This window comes from Sinocyclocheilus grahami, unplaced genomic scaffold, assembly GCF_001515645.1.
Source record: "Sinocyclocheilus grahami isolate Dianchi unplaced genomic scaffold, SAMN03320097.WGS_v1.1 scaffold128.1, whole genome shotgun sequence".
Taxonomy (NCBI): domain Eukaryota; kingdom Metazoa; phylum Chordata; class Actinopteri; order Cypriniformes; family Cyprinidae; genus Sinocyclocheilus; species Sinocyclocheilus grahami.
The window spans coordinates 15390-36609 of NW_015505307.1; the positions used below are offsets into that span (position 1 = coordinate 15390).

General features: G+C 34.5%; 1 protein-coding gene across 6 annotated transcripts in view; it reads right to left on the bottom strand.

Moving 5' to 3' along the window:
* Positions 1-7964: 7964 nt before the first annotated feature.
* Positions 7965-21220, bottom strand: part of LOC107590459 (FYVE and coiled-coil domain-containing protein 1-like) — a 32999-nt gene continuing 19743 nt past the window's right edge. For 3 of the 6 annotated variants that reach the window (XM_016279202.1, XM_016279198.1, XM_016279201.1), the window contains 6 exons: positions 18864-19087; positions 17405-17546; positions 14394-14489; positions 14092-14302; positions 12630-12739; positions 11434-11907 (listed from right to left, as the gene is read on the bottom strand). In XM_016279202.1, coding sequence (XP_016134688.1) covers positions 11832-11907; positions 12630-12739; positions 14092-14302; positions 14394-14489; positions 17405-17546; positions 18864-19087 — 859 coding nt within the window. In that variant the 3' untranslated portion in view covers positions 11434-11831. Of the gene's footprint in view, positions 8032-10288; positions 11004-11433; positions 11908-12629; positions 12740-14091; positions 14303-14393; positions 14490-17404; positions 17547-18863; positions 19088-21220 lie in introns of those variants that run through there. The other 3 variants (XR_001609791.1, XR_001609792.1, XM_016279199.1) reach the window with 3 other exon arrangements.

Here is a 21220-nt window from a genome sequence, read left to right on the forward strand (position 1 = left end):
GAGTGAGTGAAGTGAGTTTGTATATATATATATATATATATATATATATATATATATATATATATATATATAGACATAGACTACTATTAGTGATTTTTTTTAAATAAGTCTGATGCTCACCGATGCTACATTTATTGGATTTAAAAAACGTAATATTGTGAAATATTATTACAATTTAAAATAAGTGTTTTCTATTTGAAAGTATTTTAAAATGTAATTTATATCTGTGATGTAAAGCTGAATTTTATTAATATTATATTATTATCAATGTTTAGAACAGTTGTGCTGTTTCATATTTTTGTGAAAACCATGATATATATATATATATATATATATATATATATATATATTTTTTTAGGATACTTTGATGAATAGAAAGATCAAAAGAACAGCATTTATTTTAAACAAAACTTTTTTGTAACATTATAAATGTCTTTCTTGTCACATTTGATCAATTTAATAAATTTTGTTGAACAAAAGTATAAATTTTTTCAAAATTCTTTATTAAATCTTTCAAAAACCGACCCCAAACTTGAACAGCAGTGTATTCACATCAATAGTAAGCCAATGACACACACAGCACGAAAATGGCACCATTTCCCGAGAATTACTCCCATATAACATTTACTTTGATACAAGTTTTTGCCAATAACACTCTGAAAAGTTCAAATAATATTATTTTACACAAGAGAAGGTAAAAGTTCAACACTATGCTCTTCACAGGCCGCTCGATAAGGTTGGTTGTAGGTGCTATAGTCTGTCTTTAGAGGTAAATCATCTCTAAAGTGGTCACGTCTCTCTGCAATAGGGGGAGTTTTCATTAAATGAAAAATACAGGTCAGTGGCAGGGTATTGTTCATTAAAAGATTTCTTCAAAAACACTGAGCCGTTCACACCATAACAAGTCTACAGAGAAGGCAGTTGTGTGTGTGTTCACTCTGCGTGAGGTTCTGTCTGTAGCTCTATCTCATTCTAATCATCTCATGTGTACTGGTTTTTCTCTACGTTCATCTCTTCATCTGCTTCCTTTTAATCCTCAAGCCTTAGAGACGCAGTAAGACTGATATTATCACTTGCCATGTTCAGTCTCTTCAGGAAAAAAATAAAAGCACAGTTGGAAAACAGAAGTGGAGGGAAAACTAGAAAAACTATTCAATCAAACAATATTAAATAATGAGAAAGTGGTGTGTTTTTAGAAAAATTCGGCTCCTGCACATTACAACCAGGGTTTTTAGATAACTAAAACATTTTGATCTGACAAAGCTGAAATAAATGAAAATATAAATATTAGAGAAAATGCTATAATGCAATGTATTATTTTGTATACATATTGGAAATATTATAGACTAAATAAAAATGAGAAAAGTTGCCTTGGCAACTAACTGAAATATGTTTAACTTGAAGCAGCAAAATTACTAATAAATAAATATTTAAAACGATAATATAATGAGTTGTAGACAATCTGGCATTGTAACGACGATTGTTGGCTCTATGATGAATTGCTTTGTTCCACTTTTGTAAGTGTCTTTGGATAAAAGCGTCTGCTAAATACATATGTAATGCTAAATGTAAAAGTAAATGAGTTTATCCCTGACAACCTCTGTATAGTCCCATATAGCCACATGTTAACAACTGCCTTTCTCAAGACAAGTAAACGCTTTTTAAAAAATCAGCCTTTCGTTTGGTCAGTTTTCACTTGTCAGGATTTCTGAAGAACATTGCTGTCGCCTTCTCCTAGCATCCGTTATCCAAAAGAAAATATGCAACACATCCATATCATTACTGTCATCATAATAGGCATCATTTCTGAACCGGCAGCGTATGGGAAGCAGATGTGACCGGAATATGAACGCAACATGCAAAATCTCATGTTAAGAGTTTTCCTCCCATAGAAAACCATTATTTGAAAAGCAATACATTACACGTAAAGCGGCAAGCGCATTAAAGGGATAACCATCTTCAAGAATAAGCTAAAAACACATCTGTTCCACCTTTATTTGACCCTCTAACTCTAGCACTTTCTATTCTATTTTAATTCTACTTTATCTATATTTATCTTCTTTTTGTTTTTTTATAAAAAAAAAAAATAAAAAAAACACTAGCTTTCTATTTTTTCTATTCCATCTACTTGTTTTTCTTTGTGTGTGTGTGTGTGTGTGTGTGTGTGTGTGTATACAGTATGTGTGTGTATAATATACTGCAGGGGTGCCCAACCCTGCTCCTGGCGATCACTGTCCTGCAATGTTCAGCTCCAACCCTTATCAAACACACCTGAAGCAACTAATTAGGGTCTTCAGGATCACTTCAAAATTAAAGGCAGGTGTCTTTGATTAGAGTTGGAGCTAAACTTTGCAGGACAGTCGATCGCCAGGAGCAGGGTTGGGCACCCCAATATATGAGTGTCACAGCAAAGGGTCTGAATACTTAGGAACATGTGATATTTCAGTTTTTCTTTTTTAATAAATCTACAAAAATGTCAACAATTCTGTGTTTTTCTGTCAATATGGTGTGCTGTGTGTACATTAATGAGGAAAAAAAATTAACTTAAATGATTTTAGCAAATGGCTGCAATATAACAAAGAGTGAAAAATGTAAGGGGGTCTGAATACTTTCCGTACCCACTGTATATATATATACACACCTTGCTACGTGTACTGCGTTAGGCTAACCGAGGCTTGTCATTTGCACTTATATATTGTTGCTCTTTTGTTAGCTTTGACTGCTTTTATTGTCCTCATTTGTAAGTCGCTTTGGATAAAAGCGTCTGCTAAATGACTAAATGTAAATGTAATCTATTGACCGGATATAAGCATGAGCATGAAATCAATCAAACCTCTGAGATCTTCCACCTAATTGAATCACTACTGACTCTGGGTCTGTAAACTATTTCTAATATATTAGTCAGAGTTGATTTGTAAACAAGCAGCATTATTTAAGGTCTCTCTCCATTCATAAAGTCTCACACCCACTTTATTACACAAAAGAAATATTTACGCCTACCTCCATGCTCCACGCTCATTTACATCTATTACTGGCAGTTGCTAAAATTGACCTGCACACTCCGCTGTGTTCAGAGTTGCAATCAGATTGATTATTGTAAAAAGGATAGAAGAGAGCGGGTGTTTTGTCACTAATGCTTTTGATTCTCTGGACATGAAATAAAAAGAGAGTCCATTAATGCATTCATGCTTTTACTATGCCATCACTCACAATTGAATTCCGTGGATTTCAGAGCTGCACGCTTTGGATATTTTACCCCACATGCTCTTCTGTCTGTGGTTTTATTTCTCTCTTTCTGCTATTAATGAATGCAATTCATCAACGCAATTAAATACAATTATGGGCTTTTACTTTATGGTTTTGATCCTGAGCTGCCTAACAACAGCACTTCATAGTATTCAGCCATAATACCACAATGTTTACACCTAATTAAACACCTATTTTTAATTTAAAAAAATACAGTAAAAACAGTAATATTGTGAAATATTATTACAATTCAAAATATTTCTATTTGATTTTTTTTTTCTGTGATGTAAAGTTAAATTTTCAGCATCACATGCACTGATTTGCTGCTCAAGAAACATTTCTTATTATTAATGTATCATTGAGATACAATTATAGCTTTTATTATTATTTTTGAATGTTTTATTTTAATATTCTCAATTTAATGTAATTCAAGTTTTAGTAATTTTGTTGTGTTTTTGGCATTTTTAGTAGTTTATATAAACTATTATAGTTTGTCCATTTTTATTATTTTCTTTTTTCAGTTTTTATTTGAGTTATTTTAGCAAATCAAGTTAAACCAAATTAAAATTGGCAATGTTTTATTCATATAATATTTTATTTCAGTTTATTTTATTTCAAGAAACGATTTTTATTAAAAAAAAAAAAAATGTTAACTAAAATAAGCCTGCAAAATAAAAGTATTAATTTATTTATTTTAAAAAAAACATACAGTTTATCCTTTGATGTCAAGGAGGTTTAGCACATTCTGATCTGAAAATAATTTTTCTTGATAATATTTCTGCAATCAAGTCATGTGTTTCTTCGATCAGCTGTTTATAATAAAAAAACCTAGCGATTCACGATTCACAAATGAAGCACTCTTGCGATCGGATTTAGACCGATTTGCGAAAAGGTCTGAAATTGTTCAGTTTAATTCATTTGGACAGATCACTCATGCACTGGACCAAAAAGAGCGAGGATATTCACCTACAATTCATTGTAGAAAACAAAACTTGACGTCTATCATTTGTCAATAATGAAGCAGCTCTTTATTGCACATGCAGCTTGTGAATGATTTATATCCATTTGTTAACTATAATAAGCCTGCAGAATAAAAGTATTAATTTATTTATTTAAAAAAAAACATACAGTATATCCTTTGATGTCAAGGAGGTTTAGCACATTCTGATCTGAAAATAATTTTTCTTGATAATATTTCTGCAATCAAGTCATGTGTTTCTTCGATCAGCTGTTTATAATAAAAAAACCTAGCGATTCACGATTCACAAATGAAGCACTCTTGCGATCGGATTTAGACCGATTTGCGAAAAGGTCTGAAATTGTTCAGTTTGATTCATTTGGACAGATCACTCATGCACTGGACCAAAAAGAGCGAGGATATTCACCTACAATTCATTGTAGAAAACAAAACTTGACGTCTATCACTTGTCAATAATGAAGCAGCTCTTTATTGCACATGCAGCTTGTGAATGATTTATATCCATTTGAATCAAAATATGGGCACACTTTTTTGTGCCCCAGTACTGATGAAAGGCTAGAAATGACCTGGATATATTTAGAAATATATCTTGAATCTTTAAATTATGAATGCAACAATTAATCTGAAAATGTCACACAGACGGAACCACTGACTCCATTGATGAATTCCAAAGGCCTGAAATGTTAATATGCTTCAGCGAAGAAAAGAAAAAAGAAAATGCTTATTTGTACAGGCACTTAGTAAAAAACACCTGCCCCATATCAAACCACCTGTCTTGCTTACAGAGAGCTCTATTATACTGTGCATCCTCCCTGGAGAACATTAATCTCCATTCTACAGGACAGCGCACAGATCCATTAACTGCCCCGTTTCCAAGAAGGGTCCCCCAGTTCAGTTCGCAGATGGCGCTTGTGCCTCCACATTTACTTCATATTGAGGTTTTGCAGTGCATTTGCCAAGGAAATGGGCACACAAGTGCACAACCAAATGCACCAGAGGAAAGTTGAGAGCGCTCTTATTTTTGACAGCCAGAAAGCCTGAGATCATTTCAAAGCCTTCTCCTGGTGACGGCATTCACATACACCTGTATTTCCCAGCTCCTACAGGAGACGTAATGGATAATTCAAAACGAAAAGTCATCGTGAAACAGAGATGAGATGACAACCTTTATTGCAAGAAGGTTAAATTAGACATGTGTCCAAAAATAACTATCTGACTCGCTCTCCAATCCACAACGACAAAGGAAAATTCAACACTCCACAAAAGAGCGTTTTCTCTTTTCTAAGAAACTGCAAACGGCATACTCTAACCTTGACCTCAGAAGTGTTGCGGTTTCTGTTTTCCATCAATGCTGAGGTTTAGAGTGGCTAAAACACAGAGATGTGGGTGATAGAGGAAGATCATAAGCTGCCACAGGTGGGAAAACAAGGATGCATGCTCTGGCTATTATAAATAACTCCAAAACACACTTAACAATGAAACTTTACAAACAGTTTGTATGGAATGTAAGAGTGCCTGCCTGCTTTCTCAGTGGTGCTGGTTCCAGAAAGTATTTTTTCCATTCATTTTCCCAATAGGTATTTTAAAAAGTCTTCATTAAGGCACTATAATCTATGAACCAAACCAGCCAGCTATAAGGTGAATCACAATGTTTCAAACTTTTATTTAAAGAGTATGTGTAAATCGGACAAAAAGACAAAGGTACAAAACTGTGCACTTAACGGCTTTAATGGGGGAAAGAACTAATCCCATGGACCATTGCAAATGACATAATCAAATGAAAAACAATGGAGAAATATATAACGATATAATGTCATATGTGGTACTTAATGGGAGTGGGCGGAGCTCAGCGCTCGTTTGGCACGATTTCCTCACTACAATTCTGATTGGTGGAATTTTCTTTACAGCATCAGGCGTAAAGTGATTTTTCACGGGGGATTCCACTGTTAAACATAACTATTTAAAACAAGTTGAAAAATGCAAAGTGATGCCTTCAACAGAAGCATATAGCAGCGATTAACTACCTCCGAGCTCACAGGTCATCTTTAAAGGTTTACATGTTATCACTAAAAATCAATTTCCCTATAGAGAAAATGAATGGCATTTTTAGTCCTGGAACACTCGGTAACCATCGCGTCTGAAATCGCATACTTCCCTACTATACTGTATGCGAAAAACAGTTTGTGAGTTGAGCAGTATGTCTGAATTCATAGTATTCGAAAAACAGTAGACGAAAGTACCCAGACGACCTATTCTTACACTCGGGTTCTGAAGTGTGCATTCGATGGACACTTTACTATCCCATGAGGCCACCGGAGAGGATTTATGAATGCCAGTGAAGCGACAACTGATGCAGGTAGGTCATGTGACAGTAACAACATGGCTTATGAAGTATGTCCGAATTTCATATAAATACCTACACTCTAAAAAATGCTGGGTTGTTTCAACCCAACTTGGGGTCAAATATGGACTAACCCAACCGTTGGGTTAAATTTTTGTATTAAATTTTTAACCCAAAAGTTGGGTTAGTCCAGTTTTGACCCAAGGTCGGGTTGAAACAACCCAGCATTTTTTAGAGTGTATATTCATAATATATAGTCTAGAATTTACTTTTTTAAAAGGGGTCATGAACTGCCTTTTTTAAAATGACTTCGTACTGTTCTCTGAGGTCAACTTATAATGTTATCAAGATTTTTACATAAAAAAACATTATCATTTAGAAGTAATATGTTATTTTCTGTCCTGTTTTGACCCCCTCAAGCATAAGATTTGATTTGGTAATGTAATCAAATTGATTTTAGTTTACCTCGCACTCTTTTACCATTAGAAATGAAGCACTGTGCTGAAATATGTTCAGTTTTTAGAAACAGTTAAGCCCCGCCTTCTTTGATTTGATTGGTCATTGACATTGACAATGTTAGACCGCTATTTTTTATGCCTGTAATCCCGACTACTGTGTTACCCAAAATGTGCCGTATATAAAGTGTACTGTACTGGAAATGATTTTCGTTGCACACGGTTTCGCCTACAATAAATAGTAAGCAGTAGAAAGTATGATATGCAGTATGTACAGTAATAACGGGACACCAATTTACCAAATGAGCTTCATTGCAGAGATCCCGTTAATTCACACAATAATGAATTATTATTAGGAAAGTCAGCTGAAAACTCCGCCCTCCAAGGACATTATAGACAACCTGCTGACAGAAAACTCTACTCGTAAAATGATTGACAGACAAAGAGCCTTTTGATTGTCCAGGTATTCTAATTGGCTCAATTAGCGCGGGCCGCTCTCTCTCTCGCTATTTACAGAGTCTAGTGATAAACAGGTGTGGGGGGGGGGGAATCGCCTACTCCACCTTTATTAAAGCAGCGCATCGGGTGAACAAACATGCACGCGGGATATATATTCCATGCAATAATTAGTTAAGTGCACATTGATTACGATCATATTCTCACGGAGCCAAAATAATGTTTAGTAAAACAATACAAAGTTAAAATAATACAAGAGATACGGAACACAACGCTCAGTCTTCATTCTAAGCGCGTGGAATAAATTAATCAGCTTGCCAGACCACAAAAACCGATCAAAAGTCTGCAGTTATAAAGATGCTTCTTACACAAAATGTGCACTGCAAAAAGTGCACGCTATTATTTTCAGTGGTGAGTAAATAAACGAGGTTGTGCATACTCACAGTTGTAAGAGATGTCAACCACAGGATCCCGCGACACGAGCGCATGTCTCCAGCCGTGCCCACAGCGCGCGCTGACAGCTGTAGTTGGATCAAACGCTTTATAGACTGAATCTGGCCAATCAGAGGAGAGAGAGAGGAGAGAGCGCACATCATTCATAGTGCTGTCTTCAAAACCTCTGCATCTCTGCTGCAGGCAGCGCATTGCACTTTTTACAGCTCGCTTTACTTTCCTCAAACCAGACAAGAACCTGTTTTTTAGTTGCTGCTTTGATATTGACTATTTGTTCTAGAACTGTAAAGCTTTGGGTTAAAATTGATTAATGTGTAGATTCAATTTAAAGTTCATGTGCAGATCATTTCATATTTAGGCGTACTACAGTATTTATTTTTATGGAAGCTACTTTTTATCTCGCAACTTTGAGATGTCAACTCAGAATTCTGTGGAAAAATTTCAGAACTGCACTCTAGAAAAAAAGGTTAATTGAGGTTCTGTATAGAACCCTAGGGTTCTTTACTCAACTCCAAAGAACCCTTAATGACAAAAAGGTTCTATATAAGCAGAAAGAACCCTTTTTGGCACAAAACTACATTATATTTGTTTGTTGGATTATATTTGTTCAATTTTACTGACACTTTTCATTCTGCAGAAAATACATTTAAAGTGTATGTCTGCACTTTTTTAAGTTTAAGTTTTAAAATAATTGCCACATGATCCTGTACACTGAAAAAATGGCAACATCCAAATGAACTGGTTTCACTGAAGTCTAAAATACTTAGTATGACTGAATCAACCTAAATACATTCATTTATAGCAACAAAACTATCAGGTATAGAAATGAAGTGAAGAAAGGTGGTTTACCGTGTTGTCCAGGTCTGAGTGTGCTATTTTGTCAATTTCAGAATATTATAAATAAAAGTGTGAATAAATAAACATGGATTTGTGTTCATTCCTGTAACTGTTGCACTGTTGCAAAGTGATACATCGCTAGTGATAAAGTATATGAGCAGCTTAAGTCTTCAAATTTAATTAAAATAAAACAAAAATTAAATCCATAATATGATCCCATGATGGGAACCCCTAAAAGGTTCTATACAGAACTGTTTTCCTGGCTACAAAGAAGAGTTTTGATTGAACCCTTAAAAAAGGTTCTACAGTATATAAAACCTTTTTCTTGAGTGTGCATGATACAAACATAGAATTGGGAGATAAACACTCTTAATTCTGAAGTAAATTGTTACTTTTTCCCCACATGGAATAAATAAAGTTAGTTGCGACTATATTTCACAATTCTGACTTCTCAGAATTGCGACTTTATATCTTACAGTTAGTAAGAACTCAGAATTGCGAGTACAATTATGAACTGTGAAATAAAAAGTCGCAACTACCTTTTACATTTTTTTATTCCCTATAGCTGTGGTGTGGATTGCTTGTGGATTATTGTGATGTTTTTATCAGCTGTTTGGACTCTCATTCTGACGGCACCCATTCACTGCAGAGTGTCCATTGGTGTGCAAGTCGCAACTACCTTTTTAATTTTTTTATTCCCTATAGCTGAAACTGGCGTCCATCATTGTTTTAAATGTAAATGTACTTTTTAAATACACTTAAATTGTGTACTCTGTATTTTTTGCTAATTTTTGTTTTTTTTGCACAATTAATAGCATTTTTGAATAATATTAAATGATGTACACTTACTTGAGATGAAAACTTCAATGAATTTCACACTCCCTGAAGCAGTTTGATTCTACATGGAGAAGGTCGCCCCCCTCATGTTGACATCACATGACCAACAATGTCCCGCAAACCACCAAGTTACCAGCAGAAGGTCTATAATGATCTAGTGAGCAACACACCACATACTGTTTCCAGTACAGACTCAATTAGGCCTATTCAGAAAAATGTAAAAAGCCTGTTTATCATCATGTGCAGACAGACAAGAATATGCTTATGAACAAGCGAAGCAGTTGCACTTAATGTTGAACTGATTCAACTTTATTACATTTAAAGGGTTCTGCAATTTGTAAACATTGCGCTGTGATTGCATAGATTCACAAATATCATCGAATTCAGTTACATTCATGAAATAGTCACAATTTCCTGAACAACCCCTTCTAAAAGTTATTTAAAATGCATCAATTTATTTAAAATACCATTTGAAAACTCCTGTAAAACAGCAAGTCCTATTAGGAAAATATTTAAAATTGCACATAGTTCAAAAAGGAGCTTGAGATACAATATAAATATATAAACAGATCTTCTTAAGAGCAGCAGTCTAGATCAGCTTTGTCACCTGGAAATTTATATGCGAAACTTACACCTGAATAAACATGTGTCTTGCATATTTGCTTTTCAAAGTTGTTAAAAACAAACAAAAAAACAAGACGGTTCATTAAATGCACATTTAACAGCCTTAGTGTTCATATTACTAATGTTTGGTGATCTACCAGGATGAAGATTCAGTGATGCATATACAGAAAGGAGGCATTCAAAGATAAAAAAAAAACTGAGCCTTATATTTTGCAAAAATAGACTCTGTGCAAGTGCTAAATGACAACACAGTATCTGCCATTTAATTCAATATATTGTATACAAAATAGTGCATGGAGTGGATTAAATAAAAAGTGCCATATTTACCTGTATATATTGTGAATATATAATGCTTTAGATGACACAAGAATAGTGAGTAGATCAATTTTGCTGTCTTACCAGAGACAATTTGACCTAGTTGGTGGGGTCTACAAAAAGACTATACTTTTACAGGACTTTGTCATGACACAACATCTTAGCATTCCGCTTTGAGTTAAAAAAAAAAAAAACACAGGAGAGTGTTGTAAACGCAGCTTATTGCTTTTGTGAATCATACAGTTTGAACTGGTATGAAATTCTCCTCGTGTTCCTATAAAAAGACCTAATGCAGCATTTCTTTAAAAAAAATATGCCAAAATACAGTTAACAAGGGGAAAAAGTTGTTTTTCCTGTGTACTTGGTAAACTCAGAGCACATACTATCGTGTTGGATAACTGTAGTGGAAGTGTAGTGTGATATCTTTGCAAACTGCAGCCATTTTTGGATATCTCCAAGTCTTGTTTGCAGAAAAAAAATGTCTTAAATTGTATTTTCTGTCATATGCAGATAGAAATTAAAATGACTTCTCTGAATTGAATTAAATCACTCAAAAACTTGCTTAAAATCTACTTGCCCGCAGGTCATCCAAGATGTAGATGAGTTTGTTTCTTCATCAGAACAGATTTGGAGAAACTTAGCATTACATCACTTGCTCACCAGTGGATCCTCTGCGGTCAATGTCTTAATGATTTGTTTCTTACAAACACGCAGCTTTTCGATTCACAAGATGTTAACTGATGGACTGGAGTGGTGTGGATTATTGTGATGTTTTCATCAGCTGTTTGGACTCTCATTCTGACGGCACCCATTCACTGCAGAGTGTCCATTGGTGTGCAAGTGATGCAATGCTACATTTTTCCAAATATGTTCTGAAGAAGAAACAAACTCATCTACATATTGGATGGCCTGAGGATGAGTACATTTTCAGCAAATTTTTTTAACAATTTTTTAAGGCTTAAATTGTGATTGCCTCATATTCTTTGCATATTTACCTGTGTGAGCATCAATTGTCCTGTATCACTGATGCTTTGAATTCATCTGTAGTGTTTGTAAAATCATTTTAAAATACTGAAGCCACAAAAAAAGTGTCAAAAGCAAGTACATATGCTGTAGAAACTGCTTCATAACACAGGTCACAGTGAATAACCTGAATGCTATCAGCGATAAACCATAACTAATACTATTCTAACCCATAAAACTCTTAAGCAGAAACCCTTGACACACAGGAACAGATCTGAATAAGGATAAAAATAAAACAAAGTTCCCACACACCACAAAGCCACATTTAAGGGAAGTCACTTCCATCATAGACGATGGGCTTCTCGATGGTCAGGTGGTAGTTGACCTTCTTGGAGAGAAATCTGTAGAAAAGAAAACACAGGAGAAACAGAGATTGTTTCAGTCCATCCTTCCAATTAATAACTACACTGTCAAATATATATATATTTTAAAGTTGTAAATAAAACAAAGATTATTGCAGAATGTTTGAAAAGAAAATACTATTTCAGTTTTTCTACTTCACTATATTGTATTTATATGTTACTTGCCGTTTCTTTGTAAGTGTTAGCAGAATTTACTAGAAATATCTGAGTGAATATTGCTTCTATACCAATCTTTTTTTCAGTGTGCTGATATCTTAAAAAGTCATTCTAATTTTAGTGCATAAGCAGCTAATAGCGCTGACATTGTTTCCAATAGTTTGATGTTGCTAAGATAATGGTATGCATAAAGAACTCATAGCATGTATGATACTGTAAAATAATTTAAAATCAAGTTTTATACTTCTCAGTACTGAATGCAATTTGTATATTTCTCTCAACAAGCTTGTCACAATGTGCATGTAATATAGTGCCACGAGTTCAAGACTTTCTGCCTTTTTAAGGCCTTCATTTGTGGATGGGTGAATGAATACTTTTAAGACCCACAGAAAGCCTGTAAAATGCACTGCACAGCCTGTATAATTTGACACTATACTAAATATCAGCAAAATGCTATCAGTCAAAAGAGTAGATATTTTCTGTGAAGCACAAAAGCTCTGAAAGGTTCTCCGGAGTGTATAAATGTCAGCTGTGTGTTACTGTACCTGGAAAATGAGTTATCAAAGACGAGTGTATAGACTCCAGGATTGCGGACTTTCAGTTGGCCCTGTATGGTCTCTTTATGTGAGTTACAGCGTGTGAGAGGAATCAGAACCTGAACCACAGGGACATAAAATAGATTTAGCACTCTAAGAGGAAAAAAGGCTGCTTTATGGTTATCATTTTAAGGAGTGAGAACAGCTCCCAGAAGATGAAAAGAAGGATGCATTTGAGACACTGCCACACAGAAGGGACCTAACAATGCAAGCTGATGCAACGTCTGTGATGTTTGTGAAGACATGCAGCAGTTTGCACTATCCTAACTGATTATTATTCAACATACAGTTATCATACAAAGTCTAATTTACTGTAAATAACAAAGCGGTCAATGTTGGGTCAAACTTACCAAATTGGGATAAAGCTTAAATAAAGTAATATAAGTATTTGATGAAAACTTCAAAATCTTCCATTTAAAAATAAATAAGTTGAAATGCCAAAACTAAAATAAAAAAAATAATAATACGTTGAAATATTAAAACTGAAATATAAACATGAAAACAATTACATTAATAAACAAAAACTAATATAAATGACAAAAGAACATAAAATTAACCAAAACTCAAACTAAGATTTTAGTGCAAACTGAAAATATATAAATAAAAGCTCATTTAAAATATGAATAAATACTAAACCGCATATAAAAAATATTAAAACAACACTGACTACAAGTTACCAAACACAAACTACATTAGAGCTACTTAGTCAGGCAGTTTTGCTCTGGCAGATTTTATAATGTAATATTTATTAGTATTTAACTTACATAAAAAAAGAGATCTTAATTAGATTGAAAGCATCTAAAGTGCACACATAAAATAGCACTCAATTTAACTAAAATAATAAAAAAAGAATAACCCAGAATTTTCAATAAATTATTTTACAAATTAGCAGGAAACAATGGTATTTGACTAAATATTATTTCGATATAAACAAGACAATGCAAAAGGTTTTAGGTCACTTTGCTTCCTTTTTGAAGCTTAAAAGCCTCATTTTCCATTCCATTGTATGGAAAAAACGTCTTCAGATATTCTCCACATAATTAAAATGTCCTCCTTTTTCACAGAAGGAAGTCAAAGTAAATAATGACAATTATAATATTATAATATTTATTCTAATTTATTTATTACTCCCCAACACTAAAAGTGGGGCAATATTTAGAGTTGTGATCTGAGCTCTGAGAAATCAGTTTTTAAGACGCAAAGAGATACCTATTACCAAATTATATGAGACTCTGCAGAAATGCATTGCAGTTTTTAAAAAACTATCTACTGAGCATCACACTAACAAGGCCATTATTTTACAGTGAGCAACTTCAGTGATGGTCAACTCGTGCATGTGCGAATGAGTGGTCCGTGGCAACCTTTGCATACCAAACAGGTGTTGAAGGCCATGTATGTGTGTGTTTGTTACCTTGGCATGCTCAACAGGTGTGTCAAGTGTCTCTCTGTACACCACAGTGAAGGAGATGCTCTTGGGCTCGGAAGAGAAAACCCAGCTGATGATGGGCCCTCGGTCGCCCACAGTGATGGGAATGGCACTATAGCAACTGGACTTGACAAACAGTTCACGGGAACCATCACCGAAATGAAGAATCTCATCTATATCCAGAGGCACAGAGGCACTACAGAAAGACACGCACCCAATCAACAGAAATAATAATTGTGTAGCCGGATGATTTTGTGTGTGTGTGTATTCTATAGGCATATACTAACGTGAGTTCTCCTGACTTGAGGAGGGTGATTTCTGTATCCTGTATAGTAGGGACCATCTCTTCCTGTTCATCAGGAGTCACGTCACTCGATATGGTACTGTAAAAGACAATAATCACAACCTACCATAAATAGATGGAACATTTTTTGAAGCTAGAATGTTTGGAATGGTTACCTGGATGTTGCTATGACAAGCGGTTTGAACGCTTGTTAACGGGTTGCTATGTGTTTGCTTGATGGACAAAGTCATAAAGAAAAATCTGCCCTTATGTCTAAACTGTCTAAAAAGACAAATTAAATTTTTTTTTTTTAAAGAACAGTTCATTTAACTATGAAACCATTCTGTATCTTTCAGACCTCAAAACGTCCCAATACAAAAACTAAGCTGCAAAAATTAGTCCTTCTGAATTTGTGCAGCTGTATTATTTTAATGAATACAGAAGAATACATTTGAAATTGAACGCATGAATTCCCAAACACACCACCTTTCAAAAAATTTGGGGTCGGTAGGATTTCTGAAAGTCTCTTATGCTCACCAAGGCTGCATTTATTTAATCAAAAATACAGTAAAAACAGTAATTGTGTAATAATATTAAAATTTCTATTTGAATATATTTTAAAATCTAATTTATTCCTGTGATGAAAAGCTGAATTTTCAGCGGTTGTACTGCTGAACATTTTTGTGAAAACATGTTTTCAGCATTTTGTGATGAATAGAAGGTTCAAAAGAACAGCATTTATTTGAAATAGAAATTTTTAGTAACATTATAAATGTCTTCACTGTCACTTTTGATCAATAAAATCCATCCTTGCTGAATAAAATTACTTTCATAAAAAAAAATCTTAATCACCCTAAACTTTTTAACAGAAGTGTGTGTGGTGTTTCTGGAACTCCTGCTCATTTCAGTGTGAACTTATCAGTTTGTGTCACAATGTAAAGCAGCTTTACAGAGAGCCTCTTATTGAAGGATGAAGCAGCCAAAATCTCAATTGGGCCCAACAGCAAATCTGCAAGCAAGAACCATTTTTAATTTAAAACGCAAAAATGGTGTATGCATCGAACTCTTAAAGGCACAGAGGCAAAAAAATGGTAATTAACATGCACATATTAACTGTCACTTTTGATCAATAAAATCCATCCTTGCTGAATAAAATTACTTTCATAAAAAAAAATCTTAATCACCCTAAACTTTTTAACAGAAGTGTGTGTGGTGTTTCTGTAACTCCTGCTCATTTCAGTGTGAACTTATCAGTTTGTGTCACAATGTAAAGCAGCTATACAGAGAGCCTCTTATTGAAGGATGAAGCAGCCAAAATCTCAATTGGGCCCAACAGCAAATCTGCAAGCAAGAACCATTTTTAATTTCAAACGCAAAAATGGTGTATGCATCGAACTCTTAAAGGCACAGAGGCAAAAAAATGGTAATTAACATGCACATATTATGATGTGTTTGATGCAAACAATAAAAGAAAAAAAAACACAATGACTCAAAAAATAAAAAATAAAAATCTTTCCATCAAAACTCTCTCCTTTCCCGGGGAGTGCATATAATTACAGAAACCTTGTTCACCCACAGGAAAATGATCTTTTGAGGTTGCTGTAGAATTATATGCCAGGCAGGTGCTCATCTCAGAGTGACAAATGTTAGGAAATGCACGCAAGATGGCATGAAACGCATAAATTGACAGTCATCATCCCCTCTGCAATCAGTCTCCCGGCAGGACTTCCTGTCTGTCTGTAACACTTATTTATGGAAGCATCACAGCACAATTTTCTAAACAGAGGCCTAGTGATGCAGCCTGGGGAATCTTGATAACACTGCTACAAATTGGACCATTCTAAGTGTGATTGTGAGGACATGGGAACGTTTTAGTGCGTCCATTATCCCTGGTCTTTTCTTTTTTGTGTGTGCAGATTGTGCACACTTCATACAGAAGTGCACAATTCTTTATATGATTTCATTTAATACATGCGGTTCCTTATTTAGTCCCTTTATGATTCTTTTAAAGTTAAAAGAATGGAAAATGTCTTGCAATAAAACGATGCCTTTCACATAGTCTTATTGCAATAATAAGTCTAAAAGCATCATTATTTGCAAAAAACTACACACCTTAAGCAGCATATACCATAAAACTGAGCTTTTATTTTTGTTTACTTTTGCCTAAATTCAAATGGCAGAAGCATATCTGAAAACCAGGTTTAAAGTTTAAGGTAGATTAGTTCACCAGGTACACTACTGTTTAAAAGTTTGGTGTCTGGAAGATTTTTTTTCTCTGTTTCTTATGCGTGTTATATTTGATTGATCAAAAATATGGTAAAAAAAAAAAAAGTATAATTTTAAATGTTTTATTTTTACATTTTTAAAATAGAATTTTCAGCATCATTACTCCAGTCTTCAGTGTCACATGATCTTCAGAAATCATTCTAATATGCTGATTTGCTGCTCAAGAAACACTTTTCTCAATGTTGAAACCAGTTGTTCTGCTCTTTTGAAGTGACACCTTTTTTCAGGATTCTTTAATGAATAGAAATTTCAAAAGAACAGAATGTATTTGAAATAGAAATCTTTTGTAACATTACAGATGTCTTTGAAGTCACTTTTAATGCATCCTTGCTGAATAAAAGTATTGATTTCTTACAAAAATCTTACTGAACCCAAATTTCTGAACATTAGTGTATTTACAGGTGGTGTTGTCTGGGATTATTTGTGTGTGTGTACCTGTTTTTCTATTCTGGTGGGGACTTAAACCTGAATACACACAGACTCATGGGGACTCGTGTCACGGTGGGGACCTAAATTGAGGTCCCCATGGGTAAACAAGCTAATAAGTCAAGTTTTTTGAAAATCTAAAAATGCAGAAAGTCTCCTGTAAGGGGTAGGTTTAGGTGTAGGGTTGGTGTAGGGCAATAGAATATACGGTCTGTACAGTAGAAAAAGCATTACGCCTATGGAGAGTCCCCACAAGGATAGCAAACCAGACATGTGTGTGTGTGTGCATGTTTAAATCCTTACAGTTCTCCAGTTTGCCTTCCATCTCCTTCTTCCTCCTGTGACTCGGTGGTGGTGCGCGAGTCGCTGTCATAGGTCTCATTCACTTCCTCCTCTGTTATGATGTCAAATGCCCCATCATCCGGTTTCTCACCAGGATCTGTAACTGCAAGTGAGGACACAGGACGTTATCAGCCTCAATATGACATCGACCCATGAGAAATGTAAAATTAAGAATGCTGCCTTTAAATGAGCTGAAGTACTAAAATTACTACAACCAAAACTGAAATAAAAATAAATTCAAGCTAAATCGAAATCTTTAAAAAAAATAAAAATTTAATCTGAAAATATCTCTAAAAGCTCGTTTTTAAGTATCATTATCCAGGTTTGAATTACTGCTGATACATAGATGGCGCTGTCACATGGAACTTTACTTTTCTCAATGCTGGTCAGGATGGAGCAGTCACAGACTGCAATGACTGTATATTAATTATTGAAAATATCTAAAGATTGCTGGGGCTGATTTCTATATGCATGTCAGGTATCGAACCTTGAAATCAATAGCATTTGAAAAGTTATCCTTTCTTTAGGACAAATGTCAGAATTTTTATTGTATATGGCTTCTTGAACCAACAGACAGCTCCTTGAGAAAAACATACAGATATATTTATTAACAAGCACTATTTGCTGTCCAATACATCAATGACAGGACTGCTTGTTACAGTCAAGACAAATTTGTGACATTGCACCTGTCAATTACGATGACAAAGCTCTCTGTAGCAAAATTCTGGTCTTTTAGCATTCAGGAATGGACTTCCTGGACATTCAATCCATTCATAAAGACAATCTTCAGACACTAAAGATGAATGCCAAGCAGAACAATATATTTAAGCACTTGAAGGTTCTCTCAATATGTGCTGCTGTATTCACACACTCAGAATGAAAAACCCACTCAACGTTGACAGCACCTTTTTTATCAGTAATTATGTAGAGAGTTTACAGGAAAGAACAGTAACTTTTATGCTTGCTAGGGGAGTTTTGAGGTGCCCTTAAATGGAAAAAGTTTCCTGAATTTAAAACGTAAAGCATAACTACTCAAGTAATTTTACATTCAAGACCTCCTGGGAAGTTCCTACATGCAAGACAGAAACTATGACATAATAAAGAATAAAATGGACAAGTCTCTTTTTTCATTGTCAGGAGGCAGAAAGCTTTTTAGCACTAATGCAACACAATGAAGAGTAAATGATGCACATTTGGTGTGCAATTTAAGTTTTTTCCATCATGAGAAATGCAAGTTAATTGCACAAGTGTGTCTTCATGAATCAGTTAAATGAGACGTTTTCTGCCAACTCTTCATAAACAAAATGCATACAGATGAAACTACACAGTTAACATGTACATAATTACAACTTTTAAGGTGGCATTCATGTGCAATCAACTCTTAAGTATTTTTATGGTCTGTTTTTGGCTGCATCTGTACCTGTAACTCTTGGTGTGGGTATATAGGGTGGTGGTGGTAGACCGGAAGCATTTGCATGAAGCTGTGGTTGATTCTCTGACGAGCTGCTGAGTTCAGCTTTCGTGAATCTTTCCACCACAGCGTTGTGCTGCATGTAGCAGTCTCGGCAGCAGCGCTCCTTCTTTGAGTTTTTTGTCATCACAAAATTATTGCTGCAGTAGTAACAGAAGATACGGCCACACAACCTGCCAAGAACACAGTATAACAAAAGTCAGCATATTTGGCACAAATGCATCACTAAAGTTCTTTATATACAGTCTGAAATATTGTACTATGATGAACTTTTTTTTAAGTCAATTTAGGTGTCCAAATATTTTTTGTTGAGCTTGATGAAAATTTCAGACTCAGTGTAAATCGCTCTGTAGCAGAAAATAGTTGGCAAATTACTTATCAGGTCTTAAAATATGAATTATATTACATTTTTACATAATGCAAAAATGTAATCTAATCCATAAGTACTGAAAACAGTTTGCCCAAAATGAAAATTTGCTGAAAATGAACTCAGGCCAAGATTTGGAGAAATGTAGCATCACTTGCTCACCAATGGATCCTCTGCAGTGAATGGGTGCCGTCAGAATGAGAGTCCAAACAGCTGATAAAAACATCACAATAATTCACAAGTAATCCATATGACATGAGTCCATCAATTAATGTCTTGTGAAGTGAAAAGCTGTGTGTATGTAAGAAACAAATCCATCGTTAAAGCGTTTTAACATTGAACCATCGCTTCTGGACAAAATAAAGCCCATAATAATAAAAATAATAATGCTTCCTTCAGTGAAAAAGTCCAATGCCCTGAGGTCCTTTCACATCAAAATCCACTGACATATTTCTTTAGAACTGTTTTGGATTGTTGTTTTGGTCATTTCTCTCCTGATTCAGTCAGACGAGATGACTTTTTCACTGGACAAAGCAATATTATGATAGAGGATTAATACTTAAAAAAAATCTTGATGTATTTGTTTCTTACAAACACGCAGCTTTTCACTTCACCAGAGGTTAGTTGATTGACTGGAGTGGTGTGGATTATTGTGATGTTTTTATCAACTGTTTATAGACTCTACTTTTTCACTGGACAAAGCAATATTATGATAGAGGATTAATACTTTAAAAAAATCTTGATGTATTTGTTTCTTACAAACACGCAGCTTTTCACTTCACCAGAGGTTAGTTGATTGACTGGAGTGGTGTGGATTATTGTGATGTTTTTATCAACTGTTTATAGACTCTCATTCTGACGGCACCCATTCACTGCAGAGGATCCATTGGTGAGCAAGTGATGGAATGCTACATTTCTCCAAATCTGTTCTTCCGATGAAGAAACAAACTCATCTACATCTTGGACTGCCTGTGGGTGAATTTTCTTTCTGGGGTGAACTATTCCTTCAATGTACTCAAAGAATTGCAATAAAACCTCAGGATGTGTCTAAAAGACCTGAGGTGAGGATTGACTTAGAATTAATTGCTCTAAGTGATGGTGTTTATTTGCAATTTTTGTCTGCATTGTTTCAGCCAGATTGACTAAAGTCATTATGCAGATCAGGTAGCAAAGCAAACAGACAAAAATGTGTTATGTTTGCCCAGAAAAAGACAATGATTTAATTTAAATTCCTCCAGTGCTAAACCTGCACATACTGACAGATTTGGACACTCAAAACTCACTTAAAAATGCATGAATATTTTGTTGAATAAATGCTTTTTACAATACACACTTTCAAATATAGTGTAATTTCATTTCAAGAAATATAACCATTTTTTCAGCAAAACATTTCACAACAAAAACATTAGCACTGTGCGCTAAACTAACGTGGTGTGATTGCTAAATCTTTCTTCAAAAAATGTGTACAATACTATGGAAGTCCGTTTCCGCCACTGAATAAAAAAAAAAAAAAGGTAATTGCGACTTTTTATCTCACAATTCTGACTTTTTTCACAAAATTGTGAGATATAAAATCAGAATTCTGACTTTTTTTTCTCAGAATTGCGTGATATAAACTCACAATAAAGTCAGAATTGCGAGATATAAAGTCACAAATGCGAGATAAAAACTTGCAATTCTGACTTTTTTTCTCAGAATTGTGATATATAAACTCACAAATGCGAGTTAAAGTCTAATTTTGAGGGGGGAAAAATACTGATATGTTCTCAGGTTCTCAGAATTATATCTCAATTCTGAGAAAAAAAAGTCAGAATTGTGAGTTTATATCTCGCAATTGCGAGTTTATATCTTTATATCTCGACTTTTTAACTCGCAATTGCGAGTTTGTATCATGCAATTCTGAGAAAAAAAGTCAGAATTGTGAGATAAAAAGTCACAA